The sequence below is a fragment of the Hylobates moloch genome, unplaced genomic scaffold (genome assembly GCF_009828535.3).
Source record: "Hylobates moloch isolate HMO894 unplaced genomic scaffold, HMol_V3 SCAFFOLD_13, whole genome shotgun sequence".
Lineage (NCBI taxonomy): Eukaryota > Metazoa > Chordata > Mammalia > Primates > Hylobatidae > Hylobates > Hylobates moloch.
The window spans coordinates 89,265,403-89,279,904 of NW_026652288.1; the positions used below are offsets into that span (position 1 = coordinate 89,265,403).

The 14,502-nt window shown below is 41.6% G+C and overlaps 1 protein-coding gene across 1 annotated transcript in view; it reads left to right on the forward strand.

Moving 5' to 3' along the window:
* Positions 1 to 14,502, forward strand: part of USP13 (ubiquitin specific peptidase 13) — a 137,874-nt gene that overhangs the window by 96,674 nt on the left and 26,698 nt on the right. The window contains exons 13-16 of the mRNA XM_058426198.1: positions 5,243 to 5,443; positions 8,121 to 8,243; positions 10,441 to 10,467; positions 14,232 to 14,375. Coding sequence (XP_058282181.1) covers positions 5,243 to 5,443; positions 8,121 to 8,243; positions 10,441 to 10,467; positions 14,232 to 14,375 — 495 coding nt within the window. The remainder of the gene's footprint in view (positions 1 to 5,242; positions 5,444 to 8,120; positions 8,244 to 10,440; positions 10,468 to 14,231; positions 14,376 to 14,502) is intronic.

Genomic DNA, 14,502 nt, shown 5'->3' on the forward strand with positions numbered 1-14,502 from the left:
TGTTTCCGATTATAGAGTTCATATGTTAAAAACAGGTAAAGCAAAAACAATTTATTTCAAAAAGGAAAAACAAGCTATATTTGTTAAAATTATTATTAAAAAGCTCCCTATCCAAGGGAGATTAATAGTAGTTCATTCAGGTATCAGTTGCCCATCACTAGGTGAGTTTTTATCCTAGGACTGCTCAGTTGTAGGTGTGGGTGGTTGTGTGTGTGTATGTTGTGTATGTGTGCACATGTGCATGTGCCTGTTTGTGTCCTTGCAGATAACAGTTGTTGAGTTCTCAAGTTCAGTGTGAGAGACACTTTATTACAACTCAGAGATATCTTTGGGCAGTGAGACCTCTACACGCTCTATTAGTGATGGAAGCAATTTTTTTAAAATCATTGACAGTAGGTTTAAGACTGATTCCTCAAACATTTATCCTTTTCTCTTTGTGCTTTTGTTCTGAGTCCATTTTGGAGGTGGAAGGTGATTGTGGGGCTTGGAAGCTTCGAAAGCCCCAGGATCAGGTGTGAGCTGCCAGCTGGGGTATTGTTCACTTGCCTGGCCCTCGGCCACCCCTTTCTGCTCTTCAGAAAAGGGGCCTGGTGTCTTAGAAGTGCAGGGTGTGACACACTGTCTGCTCCTGCCTCTCCCTAGAAGTGTCCTGCCAGGAAGCAGCCTTTTCAACACCTGGAAATGGCCCGTCTTTAAAACGGGGACTGAGAAGCATTAGCTTTCCACAGAGAGGCAGATTCCCTGAGCCCAGGGCTAGTGGTCAGGAGACCTGGATTCTTCTCCTGTGTCCACCTTCCACCTTAGCTTCTGTCCTGGGGCAAAGTCACCGCCCAGTGATTCCATCTGTAATGGAGAAATGATGCTCTCCTGAATTTCTCCTCAGATGCTACAAAATATTCAGTTGTAGGCAGTGCTAGCATATCTATCTAGAATCCTCGAGGAGGGGTTTCTGCTTCCTATAGTTCTTACAAGGACCTTTTACCTTTTTCTTTTTGTCTGCATACACACATGCTCTTGCATGTGCCTTTTATATACATGTGAAGAATTAGTACTGGGCGTATCCAGTTGTTATTAATTGAAAACTGGTCCTTGTGGGAAAGAAAAAGACGATGTTAAAGGTAATAAAGCGACTGTCATTTATTGCACATTTGTTATTGCCAGGTCATGTGTCAAGCACTTCCCATCAATTATCATATTTCATCCTCTTAGTAGTCTGAGATAGGTTCCATTATTTTCTCATTTTATGAAGGAAGAAATAAAAGAAGTAATTGGCCAGTAAGTGGCAGGCATGGGATTCATTCCAGTCTGATCGAGTTCAAACTCTAAACGCCTGTTATCAAGCACCCCCGTATTCCTTGTCATACTTGCTTATCCTTACATTTTTGTAGAGCCTTGCTTTTTCTTTATTATGCTTTATCATGTTTAAAATATTAGTTTTGAGAAAACCAGTTGAGTGGATTTCTAAGAGATGTTATTTTTATTTCCAGCAATGTAGGCTGTGATTCAGTCTACGTTTTGTTAATTTGGGGCCTTGGGTTTTTCTTTTGTTACACCCAGAGCCAGAAGACCAGGAAGAGGCAAAAAATGTCCTAAAGATCTTGGCGGATCTTGCATCAGTATGGGCCAGACATAAAGACCCTTCTCTTAAACGATCATGAACAGACCGTGTCTGGGAAGAATATTAGTGCTTGGAAAGTTTATTCACCCAGCAAATATTATTGCTCACTTAGCATATCCTAGGCAACGGGTTGTACAAGACCTAATTCCTGCCCTCAGATAGCTCACAGATGAAGAGCTGAGAGGGAGAGACTTTTACTTACCCATTATCATTTATAAAGAGAAAAGCATAGTGTGGGGTTGCAGAGCACAGAGTCTAGGTAGATGCCCAGTGTTTGAATGCCCAATCTAGAACTTATAGGTATGTGACGACCTTGGCCAAGTGATCTCACTGCCATAAGCCCGGCTTCCCTGTCTGTAAACTGGGGATAATAATGGTACTTTCTTTACAGGGTTGGGGTAAGGATTAAGTGAGATAAGCCGCATAAAGTGCTTCACACAAGGCAAATATAGGATGGAATTGTTATTTCTGTTATCTTTATCTTCCTTTTTTTGTCTTTGGTGATATAATTTGAGTGTGGTGGATTGATGATCATATTTTCAACAAGTAGACGGGAAGATTATGGTTTTTTTTAGTTGTTAGGTTTTCAATACTGTAGACATCTTAATGTCTTAATGTCAGGAAGAGATACAATTTATGTTTCTTTCTCAATAAAATCTTTATCGTATTTTTGCCTTAATTGTGATTTAGCAAATAATCAATATATTTTAAATAATGTTAACAAGTTGTTAACAACAACACAATATTGTTGTTGGGACATATTCTAAACACTTTATATGTCCTAAATCATTTAATTCCCATAACTGCTCTTTGAAGAAATTTGCTGTCTCTCTAGATCTCTTTGAATGATTTACATTCTAATGATCTTTATTAAAAACATATCATTTTCCAAGAAATATTTTAATTCCAGAAATTAATTTTAGAAATAAAAGAATAAGCTGAGCGTGATTTATAACTTTGCTAGATTTAACTAACTTGATGTCCCCAAACTGCAATAAATGAATGCAAAGCATAACTTTTGAGATTGATTTGAACAGATATATATTGAACAGCTACTACATGTGAGCGATTCAACTTGAGACCCTATAGAGGTTACAAAGATGAATAAAGAATGTTTTACCCAATAGGGCAAATACCATGTGAACACCATCTAAATCACTTTCTGGTACTTTTAGGTTGGCAGCTACCCATAACACAGTGATGTGTTAAATTATCCCTGCCCCAACCTTGAGTTATTCCACTACCCCTATTATGGTATTACAGCTGACACCCCGCTTAGATACTGACCACAGAGCAGCTTCAAGAGTCTCAGGGATCCTGAGTCATATTTTGGAACTTATTGGTTTACCAATGTCTTTTGGTTGATTTCACTGTTATGTATTTTCCAGATTTTAAGCTAATGTGGTAGGAAGAGGAGGTAAGAAAAAGAACATTTTTACATTAAAATATCATGGCTGGGTGCGGTGGCTCACATCTGTAATCCCAGCACTTTGGGAGGCCGAGGTGGGTGTATCACCTGAGGTTAGGAGTTTGAGACCAGCCTGGCCAATATGGTGAAACTCCATCTCTACTAAAAATACAAAAATTAGCTGGGCATGGTGGCAGGCGCCTGTAATCCCAGCTACTCAGGAGGCTGAGGCAGGAGAATCACTTGAATCCAGGAGGCAGAGGTTGCAGTGACCCGAGATCACGCCGTTGCACTCCAGCCTGCGCAACAAGAGCAAAACTCTGTCTCAAAAAAAAAATATATACACACATATATATATATATGTGTGTGTGTATATATATGTGTGTGTGTGTGTGTATATATATATATATATATAAAATACCAGACGGAGTTTGTTGTTTTTTGGTGCAGTTGAGGACTTGGTGACATTTAAATAAGAATAATGTTTATTACTGCTTCTCAGAAGATAGAAAAACCTAATTAGAGATAATATATAATTTCTGGAGAGTGAGCCTGGCTAATAGTAGATTAGTTGCTTGGGATGATAAAGCTCCTGTTTTCTGAATTGCCTTTACTCTTCTACCAACTTTGTAATGGGGAATTTGAGATACAGGGAATTTAAATAACTTGCCTGGGGGTAAAATACAGATAAGTGACACTTCATTTCAGCATCCAAGGCTTTATAGCTTTTACCTCTTTCATGACAAAATAATCATGCTAATTCCTTAGGTATATACAATACTTTCTAGTGTGCCAAGCGGTTTCACATCATTTCATGAACATTGCACGGCCTGGCAGGTAGACATGATTAGTAAGTCCATTTTGTAGATTGATAAGGGAGGGTCAGTGGTTTGCCCAGATTTGGAGTGAATGAAGTGGCATTTTCAAGACCCACGTCCCCATCGTTTGTTTTTTGCCTCGTGTTCTGTCCCTGTGCTGTGCCTTTTCTCTGACACTAGGGGGCAGCAATACATTTGCATTTGTTTTCTAAATTCTGGGAAGATGCATTACAAATAGAAGGCAATGACTTAGATTTGAAAAGTGGAATAGGGGAGGATATTCTAGAATTTTTTATTTTAAAAGGTATCTGTAATACCTACAAACAGCTCATTTTCTTTTTTACATATACCTACCACACCCACATTGACTACAAATAGAAATGGTTGTTAAAAACAAGATGATAAATGTGGAGTGAATGAGCTGGAACTAGGGTATGAATTTGGTGTACAGGTTGAACAGTCTGTGTATAAAATTTCCAAATCTATGCCCAGGAAATTGAGCCTTTCTGAAAGTTTGAAGAGGATTCAAGATACTGGTAATGTGTATTAATTTTAAACTTCAAGGCCCAGATTCAGATGCTTTGGATACTTATCCCATAATATGTCTAGCCCTAGGATCCATGTGGCCATGGATTAAGTACTGCAGTATTTTAATGAGGCCCTGGCATTTCCAATAGTCAACCTCAACCAAAGTTTCAGTAAGCCCTTCATCTGCCAACTCTGTGCTATGAGACAGTGACTCTGTGTGGAAGTGGAAGTGGAGGTGGAGGTGTTTCAGGATCACCTGGGGAGCCTTTTCAAACCCTACATACGTATACACCATGCATGCATGCTGTAAACAGTTAAAAATATGTATACTAAATTCTAACAAGGATTTCAGAAAAAACAAATGGTTGAAAAGCACTTTTCAGAAATATAAAACACCACAGCAAAGTAAAAGTAACAATTTTGAAACAGGCCCAAAAGCATTCTTTTTTTTTTTTTTTTTTGAGATGGAGTCTCACTCTGTTGCCCAGGCTGGAGTCCAGTGGCATGATCTCAGTTCACTGCATCCTTCGCCTCCGGGGTTCAAGTGACTCTCCTGCCTTAGCCTCCTGAGTGGGGATTACAGGCGTGCCCCACCACGCCTGGCTAAATTTTGTATTTTTAGTAGAGATGGGATTTCACCATGTTGGCCAGGCTGGTCTTGAACTCCTGACCTCAGGTGATCTGCCCAGCTTGGCCTCCCAAAGTGCTGAGATTACAGGCGTGAGCCACCGTGCCCACCCACAAGCATTCTTAAACGATAACATTCTACATTAAACATTTTCTTCTTGTGAAGAGGCCAGGACAAATGAGCAGGGGAGAGCGAATGTGTGTCCACTTACATGTCTGTGTTTGCATGTTCCTCCTCTTCAGTTCAGCCATTGGAATGGCCAGGTGTGCCTCAGACAAAGTTGATATGCTTTTTGAACTGTATTCATAATTCTTATTGCCTTGTTTCATTGATATATCCCCTTGTGTTTCCCAGAACATCTCGCTTTGCTTCATTCCCTGAATACTTGGTAGTGCAGATAAAGAAGTTCACTTTTGGTCTTGACTGGGTTCCCAAAAAATTTGGTAGGTATCTTTTGCATGCTTTCGCTTAAAACATCAAATGAGCCATTTAAACAACATGGCATGTGAAAGAGCCCATGTAGTTGGCTGCCACAAACAGTTCCACTTCATTCTTCCATCATTCTCACCTTTCTGTTTTGAATCAGAGTATATGATAAGAACTGACAATAAAAATTGCCACCTGCTTACCCACCCCTCCAGTTATGGTTTCTGGAATGACCAAATTCTAAGAGTGTAAACAGAATCCTCACATTGTCAAATAAACAGTGCTTTCCAAACTTTAATGTGCATATGAATTACCTGGGATCTTGATTAAAATGCAGATGCAGATTGGGCAGGTCTGGAGTGGGCCTGCGATTCTGTGTTTCTAACAAGCTCCCACGTGATGCTGATGCTGTTGGTCCTACTGATGCTGTTGGTGCTGCTGGTCCACAGACCACACTTTGAGCAGGCAGTGGTTGAAGATGCAGTCTCCTCTTAGCATCTCTCCTCTGCCTCTGAGCAGGCAGGTGTGGCTGATGACATTCACTTAATAAAGTAGAAAAAGCCAGTTGCATTAGACAGTAAAACAAAGGGATGTGATTTTGGCTTCATGAAGCTTTCTTTATGCTAATTTTTAAAGTTCCTGACCATTGTTAGAGGTTAATTTTCCAGACAATACATAAAAGCCTTTCTCCAGCATTATAATCTAATACAAAGGGCATTACTAAATTGTCCTCAGTGGTGTAGAAGAATGTACGGTTTCTCAAGCAAGTACCTTGGACTCTTTGCCAGTCTTTTAAAGTTTTTATGTTTTTAAGCACTTAAGAAAAAACCCAACTCAATCTTACGCTGGTTAACTAAGCACTCGCCTGAAGGAGATAGGAAAAAAGGATGTAGAATCTGCTGGAGTGATTTCCTAGAGACCTCCAGCACTAACAGTTACACAGCACTTTTTTGCCACGTGAAATTGTGCTGGGCTGTTACTGATCCTGCAGGAGATCCTCCCTTTTCCTGGCAGAATAGTTTTGTGAGCAGGGGAAGGCAGAGGGCAGGATGCTGACCACTCAGCTTTTCTTCCGTGGACCTGAAAAGTACCTGAGAGAAAAAACTTTCTTGCTCTGAAGGCTTTGAATTGCCTTGGAAATAGTTTGCTTATTTTCTTTGTCCTTGGAATTTCTGTAAAGGAATACAAAATTTGAATAATATTTCATCGACTTACTGAATTTTAAGGAATCTCAAAATTTTCTTCAATGAACCTGAATTTTTCTCATAAGGAGCGGTTGCATTGATTTTGTTGGTCAGTTTTTATGTTTGGTTTTGCTGTCCCCTGAAATTTAAATTTGCTTTTTTACACTAAGCTTTGTTCTTTGGGTTGTTTTAAAGTAGGATTTATGAACCTGGTTTCATAACTGATTTTGGGGATAGTATTTTCAGGTTGTTTGCTAGCCCAAAAGGTGTATCCTGTACCAACATTTGAACCCATTTTTCATTATTATCATCTGAATATGTGCAGCACTAAATCTTGACAGGGTATTAGTCTGACAGATTTTGTGTTTGAATAAGTCAACACAGTAACAGAGCCAAGAAGTTAAAAAAAGTGCTGTAAAGATAATACACTTGAGATTCAATAAATTTTTTTTAAAACTTCATTATTTATTCAATACATTAGTTACAATATCCACAGTACCCATTATGATCTGAGAATGGGTTGCATCATCAAATGGGGTTGGCAAACTCAAATGCCTAAAAAGGACAGGGTAATAATCTAAATGAAAGAACTGGGCTGAGTTTAGGAAGCTTGTAGCTAGCTATCTTGGCCTCGCTTGGGTGCTCCCACTTTAAATAAAGAGATGAACTAGAAAAACTGCCATGAGACTCAGAGTTGCACAAATATGATGCTCAGGGAGCAACAAGGAGCAGTGGGGTCTGTGTCAGACTAACATTGCACCATTGTCTAGGGTAGAAACTGGAGATCAGCTCCAGATGGTTGTTACCATATGAGAATATGCTACAGCTTTATGCTTTTCAAAATAAGCTGGAAATCTGGATTTTACCTTAAATCTTCTGATTTAAACATTGGAATTTGTTGTCCACGCTTTTTTTTTTTTTTTTTTTTTGAGGCGGAGTCTCGCTCTGTCACCCAGGCTGGAGTACAGTAGCGCGATCTTGGCTCACTGCAAGCTCCACCTCCCGGGTTCACGCCATTCTCCTGCCTCAGCCTCTCCGAGTAGCTGGGACTACAGACACCCGCCACCACGCCCGGCTAATTTTTTTGTATTTTTAGTAGAGACGGGGTTTCACCGTGGTATCGATCTGACCTCGTGATCCGCCCGCCTCGGCCTCCCAAAGTGCTGGGATTACAAGCGTGAGCCACCGCGCCCGGCCTTGTCCACACTTTTAAAATATCAAACAGATTGTGTCTGGGCCACACATGGTCTATGGGCTGCCAGTTTGTGACCTCAGGCTTGACTGATTTGCTCTTGTTTGGTGTGAAATCCTGCCACGCACTGTATTTTCTCCCTGGGTTCTCCACTAATATCTGATTAGTCTTCATGAACCTGCTGGTCGAGCGACATTCTAGAGAACTGAAAAACATCCCTTAGCTCTGTCTAGACGCATGCATGTAGAGTTATAGTGCTGGCATTATAATAAGGTGATTATGGAGAGTCCAGTGGATATAATCTCTCTCATTTTGCAGATGTTTCTATTGATATGCCAGACCTACTTGATATCAACCATCTCCGAGCCAGGGGGTTACAGCCAGGAGAGGAAGAACTTCCAGACATCAGCCCCCCCATAGTCATTCCTGATGACTCAAAAGGTACCATCTCCTGCCAGGAGAATATGCTCTACCTTCCCACCCTGTTCTATAGGAACAGTCTCTTTCTTCCACCACTGTGTTGCTGCTACCACCGCCACCCATTGGGGGTCTAGCTGCCTTGCTGTGATGTAACCCACCACTGACACACAGAAGGGAGGCATGGCTGCAACGGTAAACATAATATAGACATTGTAAGAGGCACAGACCCATCATGTGTGGTTGAAATGGACAGTTTTTTTCTGTAGGCTCTTAGTCTAGGGAAGCTGTGTCATTCTTGGGAGTACCTTTGGACAACCTAAAGGGGAAATTGAACAGCGCGGGTTGGTTTTAAAAACTGTGACGGCATCTCACCTCCCCAGCTTTGTTACTGCTTCATAGAAAGGAAGAGGTTTGAGTTTCTCTTTGACTCTGTGACCCCGTCACTGGTCATTGTTCAGAATACATAACTTTTTTTTTTTTGAGGTGGAGCCTTGCTCTGTTGCCCAGACTAGAGTGCAGTGGCACGATCTCAGCTCACTGCAACCTCCACTTCCTGGGTTCAAGCAATTCTTCTGCCTCAGCCTCCCGAGTTGCTGGGACTACAGGTGTGTACCACCATGCCCGCTTAATTTTTTTTTTTTTTGTATTATTAGTAGCGATGGGGTTTCACCTTGTGAGCGAGGATGGTCTCAATCTCCTGACCTTGTGATCTGCCCGCCTTGGCCTCCCAAAGTGTTGAGATTACAGGCATGAGCCACCATGCCCAGCCTCATAACTTTTTAATGGAAAAGGATATGCCAAAAATAGTTGTCTCACCTTTGTGGATTCAAAAACGGTGTCAGAAAAATCTTGGTTTAATTATTAGCTCAGTTATCCTGATGAAATCAGTTTCATTCTGGCTTTGTTTGCTCACCTGTTTACTGTTCATCTTCCTAATGAGTAAATTAACTCATAATGACAGAGCACTCTGGGACCCTCTACTAAAGGTTTTCCTTCAGTTAAACAGTGAAGGTGACCATGGTCAGGTATAAAGGAAGGGTAAGATGAGTCTAGAAGGAGCAAGATAGGATTCAGATAGGCATCTGTATTATGCTGTTCTCTAATGCTGGGTCAAATGCTAAATTATAGAGAAAGAGTAGAGAAGGGACATTCTAGGTCACATAGTACAGATGGTTCATTAAAGGGGTTAAAGAAGGATCAGCATGGGAATCAGATAAATACAAGATGGTTTATTAGTACTGCTCCAGCTCCCTTTGATGTTCATAATAGAATCTTTGGTTTGTAGTTATACAGAGCTCTTAGAAATACAGAGAGAGGGCCAGGCGCAGTGGCTCACGCCTGTAATCCCAGCACTTGGGGAGGCCAAGGCGGGCAGATCACGAAGTCAGGAGATTGAGACCATCCTGGCCAACATGGTGAAATCTCGTCTCTACTAAAAATACAAAAATTAACTGGGCGTGGCTTCACGTGCCTGTAATCCCAGCTACTCGGGAGGCTGAGGCAGGAGAATCGCTTGAACCAGGGAGTCGGAGGTTGCAGTAAGCCGAGATTGTGCCACTGCATTCCAGCCTGGAGGCAGAGCGAGACTCTGTCTCAAAAAAAAAAAAAAAGAAAAGAAATACAGAGAGAGGCCGGGCGTGGTGGTGCATGCCTGTAATCCCAGCATTTTGGGAGGCTGAGGTGGGAGGATCACTTGAGCCCAGGAATTTGAAACCAGCCTGGTCAGCATAGTGAGACACTGTCTCTACAAAAAATAAAAAATTTAAAAGTTTGCCAGGTGTGGTGACTGGTGACATGTGCCTGCAGTTCCAGCTACTCAGGAGGCTGAGCCAGGAGGATCACCTGAGCCTAGGAGGTCGAGGCTGCAGTGAACCATGATTGCTGTACCACCTTCTGGGTCTGGGTGACAGAGTGAGACCCTGTCTCCAAAAAAAAATTTTTTTTAAAGAAGAAATAATAGAGAGATAATAGGGAAATAGTGGTTTGTTTGGATATTAATCAAAGCATCATGTTTTAACCAACCTAAATGCCTGAAAGCTATTACTTTCTCTTATTACTGAGGCTGGGGTGGTCTGTGTGTGGTTGAGGGACTGACAACAGTGTGTGGTCCCCAGGAGTGGGGAGGGCATTGGGAATGCCCTGGATCAATGGGTTTTCTTTTTCTAAAGCTCCTCAACATGGTTTGGTCTCATTTTCTGTCCTCTCCCTTAATTTCCAGATCGCCTGATGAACCAATTGATAGACCGTATGTATCTTTAAAAATGTTTCTCAATGTCCTACTATTGTTATTAATCTGATGAATTTGTCTGTGAGAGTTCAGTAAAGAGGCATTGTTCTCTTTACACACTCTTCCCATCTGGGAAAAGTGTGTGTGCAGCTTTTCCCAGGTGGGAACAACTCTGTGTCTGCTAGTCAGTGACACGCTGATCAGGTGGCCCGTGGGGCTCAGTAGAGTGACCATTAGCATGAAGCTAACTAGCCCTGGGTCAGAATCTTGGCCTGCCATTTATGACTGTGTGAACTGGAGTAATTTACTTACCTTCTCTGAGCCCCAGTTTCCTCATGTGTGAATGGGGCTAGCCATGCCCTTTCTTCCCTCTCTGGCCACTGAGTAGACGTCTTTGTGCAATGGTGGCACAGTGGTCAGTCACTTTTTCCTCTCCTGCTATCAGACACATAATGAAGACACACAGTTGACAGGACATGATAGTGTTAATTAATGCTCTCAAGGATATTAGTTTGATTGGATTCTTTGTTAATTTTATAGCCTTTTAGTTCCTAATCTTGTGGGAGTTGATACTCTTGGTTTTCTAGAAAGAACGTAAAAAATAAATGATAGACAATATTTAGATATTAACTGGGAGAAAGAGAAAGCATTTAACACTAGATACTCTAAATCTTTTGGTCTGTAAAGTCTTTCAAGACAGTAACTAATATTAATTTAGGAGTTTGAATCTTACACATTGAGAATGATTGATCATGTAGCTTAGACCTCCATGTTTCCTTTCTTGAGACAATTATGTTTTGCTGATTGTTAGAGGAGTAATTAGAGTCAGCAAGGGTCAGCCTGCCATGATCTTCACATGAGACCTGGTAGGACAATGGGTAGCCTGGGACATACTATTCCCACTGTGAATAATCTAATTGTAATAGTCACTGCTAAAGTTTTTGAATGCTTACCATGGATCATTTAGCATTTATTGTTCCATAAATTCTTTCAACGGTCTACAGCTCTACTTTTTATAAAACAAGGTCCCAGATCTCACTGGGACAGGTCTACAACTCTACTTTTTATAAAAAAGGTCCCATATCATGGTAGGAAGGGCAAGGCAGGTGACCTTTTATAGAGGATCAAACTTCCTAGATCTAGGAAGTTTTGGAGACCCAAGACCTGGGACCAGAACTAGGGCTAGGAGTTACCTTGCTTCTCATGCCACTAGACTATCCTGGCATGTGAGAGGTTTGCTGATTGTGCCTGATGCTGTGGAGAGCTGGCCTGCAGGATCTCACTCCATGGGAATTGATGGGCATTTGGAATTCACTGTGCCAGAGGAGCCTGCCTCTGATGGTGAGAGCATGCAGCCATTTTTTAGTGTTGCTGGTTTGGCCATTTATTTCCTCCTGGATCTAAGCATGCTGTCTTACCAACAATCAGGAGAAAATAAAGCTATCTGTCATGAACTGACATTTGCATCCTACCTTTGTTAAAAATTTTTTTTTTTTTTGAGTTGGAGTCTTGCTCTGTCGCCCAGGCTGGAGTGCAGTGGCGCAATCTCGGCTCACTGCAAGCTCCGCCTCCCGGGTTCACGCCATTCTCCTGCCTCAGCCTCCCGAGTAGCTGGGACTACAGGCACCCACTGCCACGACTGGCTCATTTTTTGTATTTTTAGTGCAGATGGGGTTTTACCGTGTTTGCCAGGAAGCTTCTCGATCTCCTGACCTCGCGATCTGCCTGCCTCGGCCTCCTAAAGTGCTGGGATTACAGGCATGAGCCACTGTGCCCGGCCCTTAAAATTTTAAAAAGAATAACTTTATTTTCTCATTACAAAAGTAAAAAGTCGTTTAGAGACTATGGAGTAGCCAGAAGAATCATCCATGGTTCCATCACCCATGTATAACCACTGTTGACATTTGGGGTATATCCTTCTATTCTTTATTGTGCCTGGCTCACTTTATTTTTCACAAAAATGGAATTATATATTTCTTTTTTTTTTGAGACGGAGTCTCACTCTGTCACCCAGGCTGGAGTACAGTGCTCACTGCAACCTCTGCCTCCTGGGTTCAAGCAATTCTTCTGTCTCAGCCTCCCGAGTAGCTGGGACTACAGGTGTGCGCCACCATGCCTAGCTAATTTTTTGTATTTTTAGTAGAGACAAGGTTTCACCATGTTGGCTAGGCTGGTCTCGAACTCCTGACCTCGTCATCTGCCTGCCTTGGCCTCCCAAAGTGTTGGGATTACAGGCGTGAGCCACCACACCTGGCCAGAATTATGTATTTCTAGTCTAATATTATAAACATGTATGTTTGAGATTATATCTATATCTTATATCTTTTAAGATTAAAGTCTTAAAAGATGTTGAAAGGTGCTCTACAGAGTTTCATAGTTTCTTTACTGTAGGATTCTTTATTACATAACTTTTGAGTCTTCACTGTGCTAATGCACATCATGAATTTCTAAGGAGAGGGTAGACTATGTAGGTTTAAAAACTTATTTTACCACAGAAACTCCGTTTTTGATTCAGTGGTTACATCTGTTAGAACACTAGGATCCTGTAGAACACAATTTGGGAATCACTGTTGTCCAACATCATCGTTTTCTGAACATTTGACCTGGATAGGATGTTCTGTGTATCTTCCTTGTAAGAGAGCACTTTAGTAAATGCATTTTTTTTTTTTTTTTTTTGAGATGGAGTCTCACTCTGTCACCAGGTTGGAGTGCAGTGGCATGATCTCAGCCCACTGCAACCTCTGCCTCTGGGGTTCAAGCGATTCTCCTGCCTCAGCCTCCCGGGTAGCTGGGACTACAGGTGCATGCCACCATGCCCAGCTAATTTTTGTATTTTTAGTAGAGACAGGGTTTCACCAAGTTGGCCATGATGGTCTCCATCTCTTGACCTTGTGATCCACCTGCCTCGGCCTCCCAAAGTGCTGGGATTACAGGCATGAGCCACTGCGCCTGCCTGGTAAATGCATTTTCAATACAAAATTTTTGTAGAACAGCTATCTCTCTTCTCAGTTCTTCTACTGTTTGACAGAAAATTGACAGAAGTTTTAGTAGGGTCCTCACGACATGGAAAACCCAAGGGATTATATTTTGTTTTCCAGTTTTTTCTCCTCTTTTGGTATAATTTGAGAACAGTGTGTATGTGTATGTATCCGTACATACATATAGATTTACACACACATCTCTATCAATATCTATGTGTTATTAACACAAGAAAACAAAAGCCTCTGTATCTGAGCCCAAGTTACTTTGTAAAGCCATCTCTTAATGTTTTAAACTTGTACAATTAAAAAAGGAACTTTTTCCTTCTATACTTAACATTTGCACTCTCCATTTCCCAGAGCTGCTTGCTTCCTATGATTGCCAGATGTATTTATAGGCCTGCAGTAACTTTCCATGAGGTTTAAGGAACAGGCTTTTACGGCTGTAGTTAGTGCTTTCTGTTCAAGTTTCAGTCATAGGAGAGGCTGCTGTAGAGGTCTTGAGAATGCTCTGAAATCGTTCTGGGAATACACTAAATCTCCCCATATGAAATTAGAGAATCGTTTTTCATTGCTTGGATTGTCCGGGTAATTAACTTGGTTCCTATTTGGGTCAAAGATATAAGCTTAGCCCAAATAGCTTTCATATTTGTGTGGCTTAAAACTAAACAAAGTAAAACCATTATCTACACCCAACAAAATAGCACTTTCTTTGGGTAGCATGTGGATAAGAGAGTGAAGAGCAGCTAAGACAGAAGCGACAGTTTCCTCTTTCACACTAGAATATCTTGTTGTGCTCTGTAGCATCAGACATCGATGAGTCATCAGTGATGCAGCTGGCCGAGATGGGTTTCCCGCTGGAAGCATGTCGCAAGGCTGTGTACTTCACTGGAAATATGGGTGCCGAGGTGGCCTTCAACTGGATCATTGTTCACATGGAAGAGCCAGGTAGGTGGCGAGAAAATGGAATGGCTTTGGAGTCTGATGTGACCCTCAGTGATGCTGAGTCCTGGTCCTTCCAAGGCCCCTATGGATGTATCCCTAGAAAATGACTTTATAGTTCCTAATCTACTGC